Source organism: Xenopus laevis, chromosome 9_10L, assembly GCF_017654675.1.
Source record: "Xenopus laevis strain J_2021 chromosome 9_10L, Xenopus_laevis_v10.1, whole genome shotgun sequence".
Taxonomy (NCBI): domain Eukaryota; kingdom Metazoa; phylum Chordata; class Amphibia; order Anura; family Pipidae; genus Xenopus; species Xenopus laevis.
In genome coordinates this window covers 127409488-127429976 of record NC_054387.1, presented here as the reverse complement: position 1 = coordinate 127429976, position 20489 = coordinate 127409488, and the positions used below count along the sequence as shown (strand labels likewise).

Genomic DNA, 20489 nt, shown 5'->3' with positions numbered 1-20489 from the left:
TTGAGAATTTAATAAATAACACCCTTGGATTGCATTTGTTATCACTGCAATTACTGACTGGGCATTTCCGAAGCACAAAGAGCTGGTGCTTTTACAAACAAGGGGGCAATGAAATCATAAATACAAATATATACAAACTATCATTGCATTATAAAAAAAGTTATTATATTCTTGTAGGAGAAGAAAACGCAGTTGTAATACTCTCCTTATATTCTGATCTATAAAAACAGTAGTTCTCAGTGATGCTTTGCAGCAACACTGAGCTTTATCATCTCATTACTCTAGTCTTGTTCTCCAATGCGTAGTGCATACAGAGAAAAGGAATTTGGATAATTATTTTTCACAATGTAAGAAACATTTCTAGCTCAGAAGAAAACACATTTATATGTCAAACCTTTAGTAATGTTTTACTAAGAGATAACTATCATTACCACATGGTAAAATTTACAAGGCTTTATAAATCAGCCCCTAAGTAACTGACCTTGTAAATTACCTGTGATTTCTTCCTTTACTTCCATTGTGCCAAAATTTGAGGGATCTATGGGAGCAAACAATTACAGTGTATGTAATTTAAAGAGGACCCGTCACCCAAAAAAATTATTCAAAATCCTATTTTATAACATTAGTCAAGCAAAATGAACTTTAATTACAAAATATAAATGATTTGACTCTTGTTGTGCATGTAAAAATTGTTGCATGTCAAAATTATTTTGATGCCCATTGGCTTCAATTCATTTTTCCAATTTCTTCGCAGTTTCGCAAATTTTTTCGACATAGTGAAAAGGGACAGATTTGCCCATCACTACTTCAGTGTAAACAAGTTCTCGTGTCTCACATGAATCCTGTATGTCAAGTTTACCGTTATGATGAAGCTTATTCTATGGTGGGGTGAACTGAGAATAAAATGAGCTGTTTTATGCCACAATTGTCCAGAAGAACCAGAATTGTAGAAAATGAAAGTACTTTCGGTGTCACCGTTTGCCTAGTTTAGTGCAAGAATAACAAAACAATGTATAAACATGATGCATTCCCAGGACACTGTCTTTCCTATCCACCAAACTCATAACATTCAGCATGAAGGACACAGAGAATGCATGGGACTTAATTTATGTGCAAAAATGTAATGGTGTAAGTTGATGTGTCTGTCCTACATAGAGGACCTTTATGCAGATATTATATTTTGCAATAGAACCTGGGCTTTTTTGTTTTTTTTGGGTGGTCGGTCTGCTGCCTTTCAGATGCTACATAAGCTCATAAGATATATTTTGTTATCCATTAGGATATAACATCAGATTACTCACCTTGCAAATTATTTGGTATTTCTTCCTTTTTGCCAATGTTATTTTCTTCTATTGTAGTAGGGGGTGAGTAATCTATGGGGGGTACACTGATTAAGTGAGCAGAACAGTGACACAGTGGGTGGGCTAGGATTTTGGGTTCAATGTCATCCAGGACACTATCTGCAAGGAGGTCGCCTTTTCTCCCTATATTTGTGTAGGGTACTGTTTTGACATATCGTGTTATCATTAATTATAGAATAAATCAATGTTTCTTTTTTTCATAGAATTACATTGGAATTATTGAATTCATGTTTTGATCATCCAAATAGATAAGCTATTGTATATGATAATAGAAGTCATAAACTGCATTATGGGTTATAGAGAGAAGCAAACTGTTCCCTTTAGTTTGAAGAGCAATTATCTTAATATGGGCTAGTAGACCTGTAGCAAACTTTGTATATTGTATTATATTTTATATTTACATTTTAGTTTCAGTCTGTTTCTTTTTTCAATTAATCAAGTGATCTTTAGAAAATGATTATAAAGTAAAATATATTTAATTTCCCATATCCACTAAGGAAATTTATTTTTGTAAACTAGTTATATATTATAATAAAATGATATATTGTTATATGCATATACAGTGTTTTTTTAGTAGCAGTATGCAACAATCCCTGTTTTGTTTAAAGGGTAAGGCATTTTTCATTAGCAGTATGCACAAAATGTTTATGTCTTAAATATATTGATAATGGGCTGAGTGCAGAGGACTCTTGTAATTGTCTATATATATATACACATATATATATACAAACAATTACAGAATTTGAAGTTGAATCTAAATGGCTAACATTTTCTAGAAAGACTTCTAAAATAAATTAGGGGGCATTGTTACCTCTTTTTAACATTATAAAAAAATAAACATTTACCTTTGGAAGGTTCTGTGTTTTCTTCTTTCCTTTCGGCTTTATCTACCATTTCTATGAAAAAAGATTGCAAAATAAAGTATTTACATACTGAATTTAAAAACCCTATTTATATGGACTACAATTTCTTTCCTAGAAGTCCATGCACAATATCTAGATGCACATTTTTATGTTGGTGATACTGATTTAAACATTTACTTTTGGAAGGTTCTGTATTTTCTTCTTTCCTTCCAGCTCCTTTCTCATTCATTGCATCTACTATTTCTATGAAAAAATAAATTGCAAATAAAGCACTTACATATTGATTCATAAATTGTATTTATATGGCCTACAATGCCTTTCCTATAAGTCCATGCACGATATTTCCATGCACATTTCTCATTATGGTAATACTGAATTAAACTGTAAACATTTACCTTTGGAAACTTCTGGGTTTTCTTCTTTCCATTCAGCTCCATTCTCATTCATTGCAACATCATCTACTGTTACTATGAAAAAATGCAAAAAAAAGCACTTACATATTTAATTCATAAACCCTATTAAAAGGCCCTCAATTTCTTTCTTAGAAGTTCATGCACAATTTCTACATGCACATTTCTCAATTTGGTGATACTGAAGGAAACATTTATCTTTGGAAGGTTGTGGTTTTCTTCTTTCCTTTCAGCTACTTCATTCAAAATTAAGTAGTTAGAGGTGCACATCATAATACAGTAATAATTATTTGGTGCTCAGGAGTCCCGTGTGAGATCCCCTAATAATGCACTAAACATTAAGAAAAGCAGTGCACCCAAATTGTAAGATCTAGCTACATGCACATTTATCATTGTGGCAATACTGAATTAAACATTTACCTTTGGAAGGTTCGGTGTTTTCTTCTTTTTTCTTTTTAGCTACATTCTCATTTAAGGCAACATCATATACAATTTCTATGAAAAAAATAGCAAATTAAGCATTTACACATTGAAATTATAAACCCTCTATTTGACCTACACCTTCTTTCCTAGAAGTCCATGCACAATATCTACATGAGCATTTTATTTTTTGCCAGTCCCTGGTCTTTCCCTTGTTTGTTATAGTTTATACAGGAGCAGTGGCCAGCTAGCTCCCACCCTTTCCAGCTATAGGCAGGTGAATGAAGTGGTGGCCAACAAAAGGGCAACCAAGTTTGGGAGTTTTAACAGCGGCAAGTAAGTTGCAGGTAAAACTTGGTCCCAGTGTAAAATGCATAACGATGGAGTACAATTCTTAATGAATCAGTGAAAGTTGAGCATAGGACTGGCCAGATGTGGGATTACTTTGACATAGTTGGCCATCTTAAATATATTACAATATATGGACAAACAATCCCTGTTTTGTTTAAATAGTAAGCATGTAGATAAGTCTGTCTATGCATGTATAAATATATGGAATTTATTTAGAAAGGTTGAACTTGATGGATCATTGTCCTTTTTCCACCTAACTACTATTTGTAAGTATGTGTGTAATTGCATACTAATACATTAGAATTAAGAATTCACCTTCTAAAGTTTCTGTGTGTTCTTCTTTTCCATCATCTTTTTCACTCATTGTCATTGTATTATTTTCTGAATGGTCTGAGAGAAATATGAATAATATAAAAATACCTGTGTCCTCTCTAAGCTACATATAAGATAAGCTGTATATTATACTTTTTAAAAATAGCAGTTTCTGTCAATTTCAATTTCGTAAAATAGAATTTTTTTTTTTAAATCTGTTCATGGAGTTGATTATCTGAACAATAATCTGTAGAATAAACCCTTAAAAAATATAACCTTAGTAACTTTGATATTCAAAATGTAATTCATATGCCCTATACCAATAAATGTAATAATTAACTTTTTAAAGTTTATTTCTTTTCCATATACTTATTGTATTTTAGTATATAACAGATTTACATTCAATCATGTATTACGTAATTGGGAGAGAATACCCAGTAATACTTTACATTTATATTATAGATTTGTTTATCTATATGAATCCTCCTAGGACCCAGTATTATTTTTTACTGTTTAGATGAATTTAAGTAGCCTTAAATAATGGTCCTTATGATATTATACCTGCTGCCCCTTAAGATAGTCAGTGCCAATCAAGTATAGGGCAACTCGGTCTTTGACACCAGAATTGAAAATATATTTTACATGATCTACCTAAATTGATTAGTAGATGTGATGTCATAATTTGATCATGCTTTCTTTCCATATTTTTGTTCAATTGTAGGCTGGCACAAAACGGACTTCACTCCAAAATATGATGCAGTTTATTAAACAAAAAAGAACATCTCAAAAAGTAGCCTTACATGCTTTGTGCTTGTGGGCACTTAATCATAGGCTAAGGATATTCTGCACAGACAGTGGTTTATAAATGGAAACAAACCAATCAGAAAAGTACTTTGAACAGCCAATCAGAAAGGTTAGTATATATATATATATATATATATATATATATATATAACAAACAAGGGAAAGTTGTGCTCACCACTATTTTTTAAAAACCATTAGGCGGGGGTGCAATGAGGGTGTGACCACAAAATACATATAGTCAACTACAAGAGGTCCTCTGCACTCAACCCATTATCAATATATTTAAGACAGAGACATTTTGTGCATACTGCTACTAAAAAATGCCTTACCCTTTAAACAACACAGGGATTGTTTGTCCATATATTGCAATATATTTAAGCTGGCCAACTACGTCAAAGTCATCCCATATCTGGCCAGTCCTACGCTTAATTTTCATCTGATTCATTAAGAATTCAATTGCATAAGTATACATTTTACAAAGGGACTAAGTTTTACCTGCAACTTACTAGCTGCTTTCAAAGTAAAACTCCCAAACTTGGCTGTGACCAGCTCCATGTTGTAGCTCCCACCCCTCCCAGCTATAGTCAGGTGATCCCACTGGTGTCTAATAAAAGGGCAGCCAAGTTTGGGAGTTTTACTTTGAAAGCAGCTAGTAACTTAGTCCCTTTGTAAAATGTATACTTATGCAATTGAATTCTTAATGAATCAGATGAAAATTAAGCGTAGGACTGGCCAGATATGGGATAACTTTGACGTAGTTGGCCAGCTTAAATATATTGCAATATATGGACAAACAATCCCTGTGTTGTTTAAAGGGTAAGGCATTTTTTAGTAGCAGTATGCACAAAATGTCTCTGTCTTAAATATATTGATAATGGGTTGAGTGCAGAGGACCTCTTGTAGTTGACTATATGTATTTTGTGGTCACACCCTCATTGCACCCCCGCCTAATGGTTTTTAAAAAATAGTGGTGAGCACAACTTTCCCTTGTTTGTTATAGTTATACATGAGCAGTGACCAGCTCCATGTTGTAGCTCCCACCCCTCCCAGCTATAGTCAGGTGATCCCACTGGTGTCTAATAAAAGGGCAGCCAAGTTTGGGAGTTTTACTTTGAAAGCAGCTAGTAAGTTGCAGGTAAAACTTAGTCCCTTTGTAAAATGTATACTTATGCAATTGAATTCTTAATGAATCAGATGAAAATTAAGCGTAGGACTGGCCAGATATGGGATGACTTTGACGTAGTTGGCCAGCTTAAATATATTGCAATATATGGACAAACAATCCCTGTGTTGTTTAAAGGGTAAGGCATTTTTTAGTAGCAGTATGCACAAAATGTCTTTGTCTTAAATATATTGATAATGGGTTGAGTGCAGAGGACCTCTTGTAGTTGACTATATGTATTTTGTGGTCACACCCTCATTGCACCCCCGCCTAATGGTTTTTAAAAAATAGTGGTGAGCACAACTTTCCCTTGTTTGTTATAGTTATACATGAGCAGTGACCAGCTCCATGTTGTAGCTCCCACCCCTCCCAGCTATAGTCAGGTGATCCCACTGGTGTCTAATAAAAGGGCAGCCAAGTTTGGGAGTTTTACTTTGAAAGCAGCTAGTAAGTTGCAGGTAAAACTTAGTCCCTTTGTAAAATGTATACTTATGCAATTGAATTCTTAATGAATCAGATGAAAATTAAGCGTAGGACTGGCCAGATATGGGATGACTTTGACGTAGTTGGCCAGCTTAAATATATTGCAATATATGGACAAACAATCCCTGTGTTGTTTAAAGGGTAAGGCATTTTTTAGTAGCAGTATGCACAAAATGTCTCTGTCTTAAATATATTGATAATGGGTTGAGTGCAGAGGACCTCTTGTAGTTGACTATATATATACAGTATATATATATATAATTGAGTTGTCCAGGAATATAAGGCTATACAATAAGTACAAACGTTAAAAGCTTAAAATTCATATTTCTACAAAATAGAGAAATTCTAATAGTTAAATGATTGTATAAAAATAGTATTGCAGTTAAGGTGACAGTTTTAGTATTTTCAGAGTTATTCAAGGTTTAAAGTATTAGGAATATTTTTAGACAAATTCTCAATTTTTTTTATACAAAACAGGATACATTGTATTCTAAATTCATTCCTGAAGGTTGTCTAGTTTCTTGAAAGAACATCTATTTAGCTTCTTGTTTAATAAGTCTATCCAATGTATTTCCACCTCTAATGTGTAACAAAACCTTTTCTATGCCATATCTAGTATAGGTTAATTGAAAACAACTAGACTTGCGGAGCAATCATTGAAGAAGTTTCACTACTCATCCGAGCAGCTTCTTCAGTTCAACTGGGAAATTCTCAGCATATAAACTCTTCCACTAATCCAATCACAATGGCACATTGCAACTCTCCAGTGAGGTGACATCTGAAATTTACAGAGGTGTTGATTCTGTGTAGTTACTGTGATAGGATTATCCAATGTGTCATGTAACTCCTAGAAACAGGTGTTACTAGGGAGTATTCATGCAACTCTCACAAATAACACCTGTTACTGTAACACCTGTTAAACGAAATCCCTGATTTTTGGATTATCAAACGCAAATCACAATGTCATGAAACAATTTTAGGGACATCTGCCTTTGACTTCTACATGACCTTGACAGGTTTGAAATGGATTATTTTTGGATTCAGAGTTTTAGAAGCTTTGGTGTGCAATAAAATCTCTAAAAATTATACTTTTTTCCATTAAAAGTTCATGTTTTCCCTTTAAAAAGCTTGACCAGATAAAGGCCCCCTAAATAAACCCAGTAGGATTTGATTGTCACCAATGAGGATTAATTATATCTTAGTTGCAATAAAGTACAATGTACTGTTTTATTAAAAGGAAATCATTTTAGATTTGATTGAAAAGGAGTCTATAGGAGATAACCTTTGTGTGTTCTTATTAGCTGAATGCTCGAGCACGAAAGCTTGAATGTTATTAAATGGTGCCCTTGTTGATAATAATGGACTTCATAAAGAGAAAAGTGTGGCATAGTTACATAGTTAAATTGGGTTGAAAAAGACAAAGTCCATCAAGTTCAACCCCTCCAAATGAAAATCCATACACACACCCCTCCCTACTTTTAATTAAATTCTATATACCCATATCTATACTAACTATAGAGCTTAGTATCACAATAGCCTTTGATATTATGTCTGTCCAAAAAATCATCCAAGCCATTCTTATAGTCATTAACTGAATCAGCATCACAACATCACCCGGCAGTGCATTCCACAACCTCACTGTCCTGACTGTGATGAACCACCTACGTTGCTTCAAATGAAAGTTCTTTTCTTCTAGTCTAAAGGGGAGGCCTCTGGTACAGTGATCCACTTTATGGGTAAAAAGGTCCCCTGCTATTTGTCTGTAATGTCCTCTAATGTACTTGTAAAGTGTAATCATGTCCCCTCGCAATCGCCTTTTTTCCAGAGAAAACAACCCCAACCTCGACAGTCTACCCTCATAATTTAACTCTTCCCTCCCTCTAACCAGTTTAGTTGCACTTAGTCTCTGCACTCTCTCCAGCTCATTTATATCCCTCTTAAGGACTGGAGTCCAAAACTGCACTGCATACTCCAGATGAGGCCTTACCAGGGACCTATAAAGAGGCAGAATTATGTTTTCATCCCTTGAGTTAATGCCCTTTTTTATGCAAGACAGAACTTTATTTGCTTTAGTAGCCACAGAATGACACTGCCCAGAAATAGACAACGTGTTATCTACAAAGACCCCTAGATCCTTCTCATTTAAGGAAACTCCCAACACACTGCCATTTAGTGTATAACTTGCATTTATATTATTTTTGCCAAAGTGCATAACCTGCATTTATCAACATTGAACATGAAACATTACCTTGTCCCTTGCTTAATTAAAGCCCCTTTTTATTGAATTGCTGCCAAAGTTTAAATCTATTAGTTGTGTCCAGCCAACCTGATCAATTTTAGCTTAAAGCTAAGAGGCCCATTAACTATCAAATAGATTTTTTCAGAATCTCTAAAAATGTGTGGTTTTCCTATTTTTAAAAGTTCTAAAAATGAATTACTAAGTATAAAAACCACAAAACCCTCTTATATAAAACTTCCCCAGTTTAAACTTGTAGAGGTCCTTTAAAAATCAATGGGAGCTGCCCTGATTCTACTGAATTGTTTTTTAAATACTTTGGTCTTTAAGAAGTTATTTTTTCACTAGCAATAGTCTGAAAAACTCAAATTTGTATATATTTTAAAGGTATTCACATTTTTTCATGACATGCGTAGTTTTAGAGAAAGTATGTGATAAAAATTTGCAAAAAGCCATTTTAAGTAACACTTTTATTACATTGTCCCTAAGGAGAGCTGGGGGGGGGGGATGCGGTTGAGGAGGGGTGGGAGGATCTCTGTACTAGCCCCAGATGTTTAATACAGAGGAGGTTGCTTCCACTACAATAATGAGCTCTGTGTAAACAAGCTGTCCTCCCTCATTTGTTGCCTATGTCTAATGTTTACATACAAGAATGAATTCATTCTACATGGAGTTTAACTAATAATGGTCCTATACGACTCTCATGATTGTCCTGAAGAAGCAGAAAGTTGAAAATGAACGTTTCATAGTTTGTCTTATTTAGTCAAGAAATAACAACCATATATATTTATGAATATAAAAAGGCATGCCTATTTTCCTGCATTACCATCTTTTCTACCCACTTAACTTTAATAGGGATAATTACTAAACCTCAAATTTATCTGGTCGGGTTTTTTGGGGCAAAACTCAAGGTTTTCAGGTTTTCTCAAACTCAAATTTTTCGAGATTTATAAAAGCCTGATGCAGCAAAAAGTCTGAATCTGAAAATCCGCCATCTCAGATCTGCAGAGGTTGTAAATAAGTCAATGACAGAGGTCTCTATCCTAATTGTAAGTTATTATGGCTTGTGCTGGGTTTAGCCTGAAAATATAATCATTTCTGGCTTTTTGGGCAAAAATCCAAAAAATCGTATGATTCAGGGAAAATTCCCAAAAAAATGGTATGATATAATTTTTCATATGAATGTTTGGGTTTGGTTGTGTTTTTTTTATTAAAATAATGAGATAAAACTGGATTTGAGTAAATAACCTCTTAATATACCATTATGTACATTACATAAAAAGAAGAACATGGAAATTTACAATCTCAAAAATAAGATTTAAATTACCAACCTTGCAAAATATTTGATATTTCTTTCTTTTCTTGAGTTTCATTTTCATCCATTGTACTAGGAGGTGAGAGATCTTTGGGAGCAGATAATTAAATATTAAAATGTAGGATTTGCATACCAAGTATATACCCACTTTGGATGGCTTTTTAATGCTGTTAATGATTAATGCTATTTCTGAGAAACCAACTTTAGGGGGCACATTTACTATTGGTCGAATATTGAGGGTTAATTAACCCTCAATATTCGACTATCGAATTTAAATCCTTCGACTTTGAGTATCGTTTTTGTTGTGCGTCTTTTATTTTATTTTTTTGACGCACAACACCATACAAGTCTATGGGCATCATTTCCGTGTCGAAACAAGGCAAAAAAATTTGCCCATCCCTATCATACAATAGTCCCATTTGTAAGGATTTAATTTGGATATCTATTTTTGTCTTAAATCATTTAGGGGCCGATTCACTAAGCTCGAGTGAAGGATTCGAATGAAAAATACTTCGAATTTCGAAGTATTTTTTGGGTACTTCGACCATCGAATGGGCTACTTCGACCTTCGACTACGACCTTCGACTTCGATTCGAACGATTCAAACTAAAAATCGTTCGACTATTCGACCATTCGATAGTCGAAGTACTTTCCCTTTAAAAAAAACTTCGACCCCCTACTTCGGCAGATAAAACGTACCGAAGTCAATGTTAGCCTATGGGGAAGGTCCGCATAGGCTTGCTAAACTTTTTTTGATCGAAGGATTTTCCTTCGATCGTTGGATTAAAATCCTTCGAATTTAATCGTTCGATCGAACGAAAAATCCTTCGATCGATCGAACGAACGTTTAGCGCTAAATCCTTCGACTTCGATATTCGAAGTCGAAGGATTTCAATTCGAGGGTCGAATTTCGAAGTATTTTTTACTTCGAAATTCGACCCTTAGTGAATCTGCCCCTTAATATCAATATCAATAAACCCGACTACATGGTACTATTTAATGAAAAAACAACTTCACATTTTTCAGGATTTATTATCCCCTGTAAAAAGTTTGAATCCAAAAATCTGGCATCTCAGACCTGCCGAGGTTGAATACTGTATTAGACAATGGGAGAAGTCCTGAAGATATCCTGATCTGCACTGGGTTTCCTGCAATAATTCGAATATTTGGTAGCTTTTGGGTATAAAATAAAAAATCTGATTTTTTCACAATTTTTTTAGTTTTTTCCCGCACACGTGTGGATTTGGTCGGTGTAGTTTTCACTATTTTGATAAGTTACCCCCTAACTGTAGCTTGTAAGATAACAATAGCCTTGGATATTATGTTTGCTCAATAAATCATTGAAGTCTCTCCTAAAGTTATTAATAGAAAGTTAATTTCCTTAAATCTAAACATGTTACATAATATTTATGGATCTTTTGTATTTTAAGAAAAATAACATAGGAAATGCTTAGGACTAATGCTTTAGAATATTATTATAGAATAAATCAGTTCTTTGAATTTATAATCATTGAAAATGAATGCATTCATGTGTTTGAGCAGATATAAAATCTACTGTAGGAGTTATTTACTTTCCTTGCAGTGCCAATGCTAGAGCATTAAGAGGAAAAATGACATGTCCCTTAGTACTCATTTAACAATCACGTGTGTCCCAGAGACTGCGCAACTTTGCACCTTGTGCTGGATTGAAAATTCAGGGTGAGGTTTAGACCATCCTGGGACACAGGCCAACCCTGTACTTCACAACTGCCACATGGAATGAGGTAAGGACAGGACCTTGTTGTGCCCTGCATCTCCTCTTCCACTTCTTAACGTGACTGACAAGTTAGGGTTCGGGTGGGGGAGTGGGTGCATTAAAAGAAGTTATACAGGTATGGAATTATAAATTACAGAATGCAAATATTTTGAAACATGATTCAAACCTCTTTAGAAAATGTTATATCTCACCTTTGGTAGTTTCTGTTTTTTGTTCTTTCTCATCATCCTCTTCATGCTTATTGATAGCATTATCTGAATGAATTTTAGGAAAAATAACCAAATGAAAGCATTACAATTTCATTGGCATCATCCACTCTTCAAAATAACGCATTCTGTCTATCTATTATGATCATGCCTTACCCCTTCTCCTTTCTATGACATTTAATATTCTATTGGCTGTATTACAAAATATTAAACTATAGGATCATTAAAGTTACTATTGAGTCTACCCTTGATCATATACAATGAGACTATCTTCATTCAAACAGACGTAAGACAACAAATTTTAGGCAGTTATTTATCAAAATCTCTCATTATTTTCTGAAATCTACTCTGACCGAATGGGTTATTTCCCCTAATTTATCATTACATTTTCCAGAAAATGTCCTAAAAAAAAATTTGTGAAAAATGTGAATTGTACTAATTTTTTCAGATTTTCTGCCCAAAAACCTAGATTTTTTGGGATTTTTGCCTGAAAACCACAAAATCCTCAGATGATTTCACAAAACCCTGTGTAGATCAGGATATCTTTTGGACTTTTCCCATTGATTTATATACAACCACGAATCGTCTAAGATGCCAGATTTTCGGATACTGATGTTTTCCATCCTCAGGGTATACTAAATCCAGAAAAATTCTAGTTTGTTTCCCACCTAAGATATAGATTTTATAATTAAAAAAAACTCAATTTTTTCAAGTGTTTAGCATTCAGACTTTAATAAATAACACCCTTGGATTGCATTTGTTATCACTGCAATTACTGACTGGGCATTTCCCAAGCACAAAGAGCTGGTGCTTTTACAAACAAGGGGGCAATGAAATCATAAATACAAATATATAAAAACTACCATTGCATTATAAAACAAGTTATTATATTCTAGTAGGAGAAGAAAGCACAGTTGTAATACTGTCCTTATATTCTGATCTATAAAAACAGTAGTTCTCAGTGATGCTTTGCAGCAACACTGAGCTTTATCATCTGATTACTCTAGTCTTGTTCTCCAATGCGTAGTGCATGCAGAGAAAAGGAATTTGGATAATTATTTTTCACAATGTAAGAAACATTTCTAGCTCAGAAGAAAACACATTTATATGTCAAACCTTTAGTAATGTTTTACTAAGAGATAACTATCATTACCACAAGGTAAAATTTAACAAGGCTTTATAAATCAGCCCCTAAGTAACTGACCTTGTAAATTACCTGTGATTTCTTCCTTTACTTCCATTGTGCCAAAATTTGAGGGATCTATGGGAGCAATCAATTATGTAATTTAAAGAGTACTCGTCACCCAAAAAAATTATTCAAAATCCTATTTTATAACATTAGTCAAGCAAAATGAACTTTAATTACAAAATATAAATGATTTGAATCTTGTTGTGCGTGTAAAAATTGTCGCTCACGTCAAAATTGTTGCATGTCAAAATTATTTTGATGCCCATTGGCTTCAATGCATTTTTCAAATTTCTTCGCAGTTTCGCAAATTTTTTCGACATAGTGAAAAGGGACAGATTTGCCCATCGCTACTTCAGTGTAAACAAGTTCTCGTGTCTCACATGAATCCTGTATGTCAAGTTTACAGTTATGGTGAAGCTTATTCTATGGTGGGGTGAACTGAGAATAAAATGAGCTGTTTTTTGCCACAATTGTCCAGAAGAACCAGAATTTTAGAAAATGAAAGTCACTGTTTGCCTAGTTTAGTGCAAGAATAACAAAACAATTTATAAACATTATGCATTCCCAGGACACTGTATTTCCTATCCACCAAACTCATAACATTCAGCATGAAGGACATTTGGGTGGTTGGTCAGCTGCCTTTCAGATGCTACATAAGCTCATAAGATATATTTTGTTATCCATTAGGATATAACATCAGATTACTCACCTTGCAAATTATTTGGTATTTCTTCCTTTTTGCCAATGTTATTTTCTTCTATTGTAGTAGGGGGTGAGTAATCTATGGGGGGTACACTGATTAAGTGAACAGAACAGTGACACAGTGGGTGGGCTAGGATTTTGGGTTCAATGTCATCCAGGACACTATCTGCAAGGAGGTCACTTTTTCTCCCTATATTTGTGTAGGGTACTGTTTTGACATATCATGTGTTATCATTAATTATAGAATAAATCAATGTTTCTTTTTTTCATAGAATTACATTGGAATTATTGAATTCATGTTTTGATCATCCAAATAGATAAGCTATTGTATATGATAATAGAAGTCATAAACTGCATTATGGGTTATAGAGAGAGGCAAACTGTTCCCTTAAGTTTGAAAATCAATTATCTTACTATGGGTTACTAGACCTGTAGCAAACTTTGTATCTTGTATTACATTATACATATATTTTATATTTACATTTTAGTTTCAGTTTGTTTCTTTTTTCCATTAACCAAGTAATCTTTAGAAAATTATTATAAAGTAAAATATATTTAATTTCCCATATCCACTAAGGAAATTTACAAGAAGTCCATGCACAATATCTAGATGCACATTTTTATGTTGGTGATACTGATTTAAACGTTTACTTTTGGAAGGTTCTGTATTTTCTTCTTTCCTTCCAGCTCCTTTCTCATTCATTGCATCTACTATTTCTATGAAAAAATAAATTGCAAAATAAAGCACTTACATATTGAATTCATAAACCATATTTATATGGCCTACAATGCCTTTCCTATAAATCCATGCACGATATTTCCATGCACATTTCTCATTATGGTAATACTGAATTAAACTGTAAACATTTACCTTTGGAAACTTCTGGGTTTTCTTCTTTCCATTCAGCTCCATTCTCATTCATTGCAACATCATCTACTGTTACTATGAAAAAATGCAAAAAAAAGCACTTACATATTTAATTCATAAACCCTATTAAAAGGCCCTCAATTTCTTTCTTAGAAGTTCATGCACAATTTCTACATGCACATTTCTCAATTTGGTGATACTGAAGGAAACATTTATCTTTGGAAGGTTCTGGTTTTCTTCTTTCCTTTCAGCTACTTCATTCAAAATTAATTAGTTAGAGGTGCACATCATAATACAGTAATAATTATTTGGTGCTCAGGAGTCCCCTGTGAGATCCCCTAATAATGCACTAAACATTAAGAAAAGCAGTGCACCCAAATTGTAAGATCTAGCTACATGCACATTTATCATTGTGGCAATACTGAATTAAACATTTACCTTTGGAAGGTTCTGTGTTTTCTTCTTTTTTCTTTTTAGTTACATTCTCATTTAAGGCAACATCATATACCATTTCTATGAAAAAAATAGCAAATGAAGCATTTACATATTGAAATTATAAACCCTTTATGTGACCTACACCTTCTTTCCTAGAAGTCCATGCACAATATCTACATGAGCATTTTTTTTTTGCCAGTCCCTGGTCTTTCCCTTGTTTGTTATAGTTTATACAGGAGCAGTGGCCAGCTAGCTCCCACCCTTTCCAGCTATAGGCAGGTGAATGAAGTGGTGGCCAACAAAAGGGCAACCAAGTTTGGGAGTTTTAACAGCGGCAAGTAAGTTGCAGGTAAAACTTGGTCCCAGTGTAAAATGCATAACGATGGAGTACAATTCTTAATGAAACAGTGAAAGTTGAGCATAGGACTGGCCATGGGATGACTTTGACATAGTTGGCCATCTTAAATATATTACAATATATGGACAAACAATCCCTGTTTTGTTTATATAGTAAGCATGTAGATAAGTCTGTCTATGCATGTATAAATATATGGAATTTATTTAGAAAGGTAGAACTTGATGGATCATTGTCCTTTTTCCACCTAACTACTATTTGTAAGTATGTGTGTAATTGCATACTAATACATTAGAATTAAGAATTCACCTTCTAAAGTTTCTGTGTGTTCTTCTTTTCCATCATCTTTTTCACTCATTGTCATTGTATTATTTTCTGAATGATCTGAGAGAAATATGAATAATATAAAAATACTTGTGTCCTCTCCAAGCTACATACAAGATAAGCTGTATAGTATACTTTTTGAAATAGCAGTTTCTGTCAAGTTCAATTGGGAAAAAAGGAAAAAAATTAAATATTTTGTAGAATATCTGTAGAATAAACCCTTAAAAAATATTACCTTAGTAACTTTAATATTCAAAATTGAATTTATATGCCCTATACCAATAAATATAATAATTAAGTTTTTAAAGTTTATATGTTTTTTCTTTTCCATTTACTTGGGGGCACATTTACTAAGGCTCGAAGTGAATTAAAAGTGAATTTTTGAATTCAAAAAAGTCGAATTTCGAAGTAATTTTTGGGTACTTCGACCAGCGAATAGGCCAAATTAGATTTCGACTTTGATTCGAAGTGAAAATGCTTTGACTATTCGACCATTTGACAATCGAAGTACTGTCTTTTTAAAAAACTTTGACTTAGACACTTCGCCACCTTAAACCTGCCAAATTGCTATGTTAGCCTATGGAGACCTCCTAGAACCTATAGCCAGTATTTGGCTAAATTTAGAGAAGTCGAAGGAGTTTTTTTATAAATTGGTACGATCGTACAATTAAATTGTTCAATCCGAAGTACGATCTTAAAAATCCTTTGACTTCGAATGTAGGTCTAGCCTATTAGATGGTCGAATTTAGAAGTTTTTTTCACTGGGTCTCCTGCAATAATTCGAATATTTGGTGGTTTTTGGGCATAAAATAAAAAAAAAAATCGTACAATCTGATTTTTTCACTATTTTTTTTAGTTTTTTCGGTGTAGTTTTCACTATTTTGATAAGTTACCCCCTAACTGTAGCTTGTAAGATAACAATAGCCTTGGATATTATGTTTGCTCAATAAATCATTGAAGCCTCTCCTAAAGTCATTAATAGAAAGTTAATTTCCTTAAATCTAAATGTTACATGATATTTATGGATCTTTTGTATTTTAAGAAAAATAACATAGGAAATGCTTAGGACTAATGCTTTAGAATATTATTATAGAATAAATCAGTTCTCTGAATTTATAATCACATTAGAATGAATGCATTCATGTGTTTGAGCAAATATAAAATCTACTGTAGGGGTTATTTACTTTCCTTTCAGTGCCAATGCTAGAGAATTAAGGGGAAAAATGACATGTCCCTTAGTACTCATTTGACAATCACATGTGTCCCAGACACACTTTGCACCTTGTGCTGGATTGAAAATTCAGGGTGAGGTTTAGACCGTCCTGGGGCACAGGCCAACCCTGTACTTCACAACTGTCACATGGAATGAGGTAAGGACAGGACCTTGTTGTGCCCTGCATCTCCTCTTCCACTTCTTAACTTGACTGACAAGTTAGGGTTCGGGTGGGGGAGTGGGTGCATTAAAAGAAGTTATACAGGTATGGAATTATAAATTACAGGATGCATATATTTTGAAACATGATTCAAACCTCTTTAGAAAATGTTATATCTCACCTTTGGTAGTTTCTGTATTTTGTTCTTTCTCATCATCCTCTTCATGCTTATTGATAGCATTATCTGAATGAAATTTAGGAAAAATAACCAAATGAAAGCATTACAATTTCATTAGCATCATCCTCTCTTCAAAATAACGCATTCTGTCTATCTATTATGATCATGCCTTACCCCTTTTCTTTTCTATGTCATTCACATTGACTTATATACAACCATGAATGGTCTAAGATGCCAGATTTTCAGATACGGATGTTTTTCCATACTCAGGGTATACTAAATCCAGAAAATTTTCGGTTTTTTCCCACTTAAAATATAGATTTTATAATAAAAAACCCTAACATTTTTCAAGTTTTTAGCATTCAGACTTTAATAAATAACACCCTTGGATTGCATTTGTTATCACTGCAATTTCTGACTGGGAATTTACCAAGCACTAAGAGCTGGTGCTTTTAAAAACAAGGGGGCAATGAAATCATAAATACAAATATATACAAACTATCATTGCATTATATTCTAGTAGGAGAAGAAAGCACAGTTGTAATACTGTCCTTATATTCTAATCTATAAAAACAGTAGTTCTCGGTGATGCTTTGTAGCAACACTGAGCTTTATCATCTGATTACTCTAGTCTTGTTCTCCAATGCGTAGTGCATGCAGAGAAAAGGAATTTGGATAATTATGTTTCACAATGTAAGAAACATTTCTAGCTCAGAAGAAAACACATTTGTCAAACCTTTAGTAATGTTTTACTGAGAGATAACTATCATTACCACATGGTAACATTTAACAAGGCTTTATAAATCAGCCCCTAAGTAACTGACCTTGTAAATTACCTGTGATTTCTTCCTTTACTTCCATTGTGCCAAGATTTGAGGGATCTATGGGAACAAACAATTATGTAATTTAAAGAGGACCCGTCACCCAAATAAATTATTAAAAATCCTATTTTATAACATTAGTCAAGCAAAATTAACTTTAATTACAAAATATAAATGATTTGAACCTTGTCGTTCGTGTAAAAATTGTCACGCATTCTGTCTATCTATTATGATCATGCCTTACCCCTTTTCTTTTCTATGTCATTCACATTGACTTATATACAACCATGAATGGTCTAAGATGCCAGATTTTCAGATACGGATGTTTTTCCATACTCAGGGTATACTAAATCCAGAAAATTTTCGGTTTTTTCCCACTTAAAATATAGATTTTATAATAAAAAACCCTAACATTTTTCAAGTTTTTAGCATTCAGACTTTAATAAATAACACCCTTGGATTGCATTTGTTATCACTGCAATTTCTGACTGGGAATTTACCAAGCACTAAGAGCTGGTGCTTTTAAAAACAAGGGGGCAATGAAATCATAAATACAAATATATACAAACTATCATTGCATTATATTCTAGTAGGAGAAGAAAGCACAGTTGTAATACTGTCCTTATATTCTAATCTATAAAAACAGTAGTTCTCGGTGATGCTTTGTAGCAACACTGAGCTTTATCATCTGATTACTCTAGTCTTGTTCTCCAATGCGTAGTGCATGCAGAGAAAAGGAATTTGGATAATTATGTTTCACAATGTAAGAAACATTTCTAGCTCAGAAGAAAACACATTTGTCAAACCTTTAGTAATGTTTTACTGAGAGATAACTATCATTACCACATGGTAACATTTAACAAGGCTTTATAAATCAGCCCCTAAGTAACTGACCTTGTAAATTACCTGTGATTTCTTCCTTTACTTCCATTGTGCCAAGATTTGAGGGATCTATGGGAACAAACAATTATGTAATTTAAAGAGGACCCGTCACCCAAATAAATTATTAAAAATCCTATTTTATAACATTAGTCAAGCAAAATTAACTTTAATTACAAAATATAAATGATTTGAACCTTGTCGTTCGTGTAAAAATTGTCACTCACATCAAAATTATTTTGATGCCCATTGGCTTCAATGCATTTTTCAAATTTTTTCGCAGTTTCACAAATTTTTGTGAAGAGGGACAGATTTGCCCATCGCTACTTCCATGTAAACAAGTTCTCGTGTCTCACATGAATCCTGTATGTCAAGTTTACCGTTATGATGAAGCTTATTCTATGGGGGGGTGAACTGAGAATAAAATTAGCTGTTTTATGCCACAATACCAGAACCAGAATTTTAGAAAATGAAAGTACTTTCGGTGTCACCGTTTGCCTAGTTTAGTGCAAGAATAACAAAACAATGTATAAACATGATGCATTCCCAGGACACTGTCCTATCCACCAAACTCATAACATTCAGCATGAAGGACACAGAGAACGCATGGGACTTAATTTATGTGCAAAAATGTAATGGTGTAAGTTGATGTGTCTGTCCTACATAGAGGACCTTTATGCAGATATTATATTTTGCAATAGAACCTGGGCTTTTTTGGTCTTTCAGGAAAAACCCCAACTTAGAGACTCAAGTTTGTCCCCGATCTGATTAAACCATGCTTTTTTAAATAATTAATAAGGTCCAATTGTGGATTCTAGTTTGGTCAGACTTTTTTATTTAAATACTCAGAAAAATAAAGGCCCTAAACCTGGTCTTTGTCATGTTCATGAAATCATTTGTATTCACCATAACATGGCTTTCTCTATTCATCCACAAACCCACCTAAAACACACCGGTGGCTCACCAAAATAATGCAAGACAAGTTCAATGCAATTCATTTTTGAGGATTGAATCATATCCAAAGTGAAAGTAAATGTAAAATATAAATGTAAAAAATCTTTTTGAAAGTTCCACCCCTCTTGCACACTACAGAGAACTACAGGTTAAGCAGCACTGGGGCTGTACTTCACTTAGTATGGAGTGGCTGACCATGGGGAGCTCACACATAAAATCTAGAGCTGTTAATCAAATTCATGATACTCATACCTTTTTCAAGCAGCTCCAGAAAACAGGCACAGGCATTCTCTCCTTTCCCAGATATTAGGCTGAGCAAGGTTTTAGATTTCATAATCATGTCTTCAGTATTTTCAAGAGCAGCACATTCCTGTTGGTTTAAAAGTTCTTTTGATTCTAGCTTCTCCACCAAGTTTTGAAAGTTCTGCTGAAGTTCTGTTATAGAATCTTGTGATTTTTGCAGCATAGCAAGAACTGTTTCAATGGAGGGTAAGGACTGAGCATCATGTGATCTGAAATATAAACATTATTAGGGTTAAAGTTAAAAAAATATGAATTCTATGTCTAACCCCTATATGAAAAACCTAAGGGCAGATTTATCAAAGGTCGAATCGAATTTTCTAATTGAAAAAATTTCGAGCTAATTTTGTGTACTTCGACTAGGGAATAGTCCAAATTCGATTCAAGTTTGCAAAAAAACATTTCAGCAAAATTAAATTGGTCAGATTGCCC

The 20489-nt window shown here is 33.7% G+C and overlaps 1 protein-coding gene across 15 annotated transcripts in view; it reads right to left on the bottom strand.

Annotated features, from left to right (window-relative positions):
- Positions 1-20489, bottom strand: part of LOC108705602 — a 411717-nt gene that overhangs the window by 51865 nt on the left and 339363 nt on the right. For 11 of the 15 annotated variants that reach the window (XM_041576725.1, XM_041576726.1, XM_041576730.1 and 8 more), the window contains exons 15-28: positions 17107-17169; positions 15538-15612; positions 14877-14951; positions 14442-14513; positions 14222-14287; positions 12884-12940; positions 11665-11727; positions 9734-9805; positions 3721-3795; positions 3055-3129; positions 2620-2691; positions 2402-2467; positions 2207-2257; positions 482-538 (exon numbers count right to left, since the gene is read on the bottom strand). In XM_041576725.1, coding sequence (XP_041432659.1) covers positions 482-538; positions 2207-2257; positions 2402-2467; positions 2620-2691; positions 3055-3129; positions 3721-3795; positions 9734-9805; positions 11665-11727; positions 12884-12940; positions 14222-14287; positions 14442-14513; positions 14877-14951; positions 15538-15612; positions 17107-17169 — 939 coding nt within the window. Of the gene's footprint in view, positions 1-481; positions 539-2206; positions 2258-2401; positions 2468-2619; positions 2692-3054; positions 3130-3720; positions 3796-9733; positions 9806-11664; positions 11728-12883; positions 12941-14221; positions 14288-14441; positions 14514-14876; positions 14952-15537; positions 15613-17106; positions 17170-17927; positions 17985-18830; positions 18876-20009; positions 20270-20489 lie in introns of all 15 variants that reach the window. The other 4 variants (XM_041576737.1, XM_041576736.1, XM_041576738.1 and 1 more) reach the window with 3 other exon arrangements.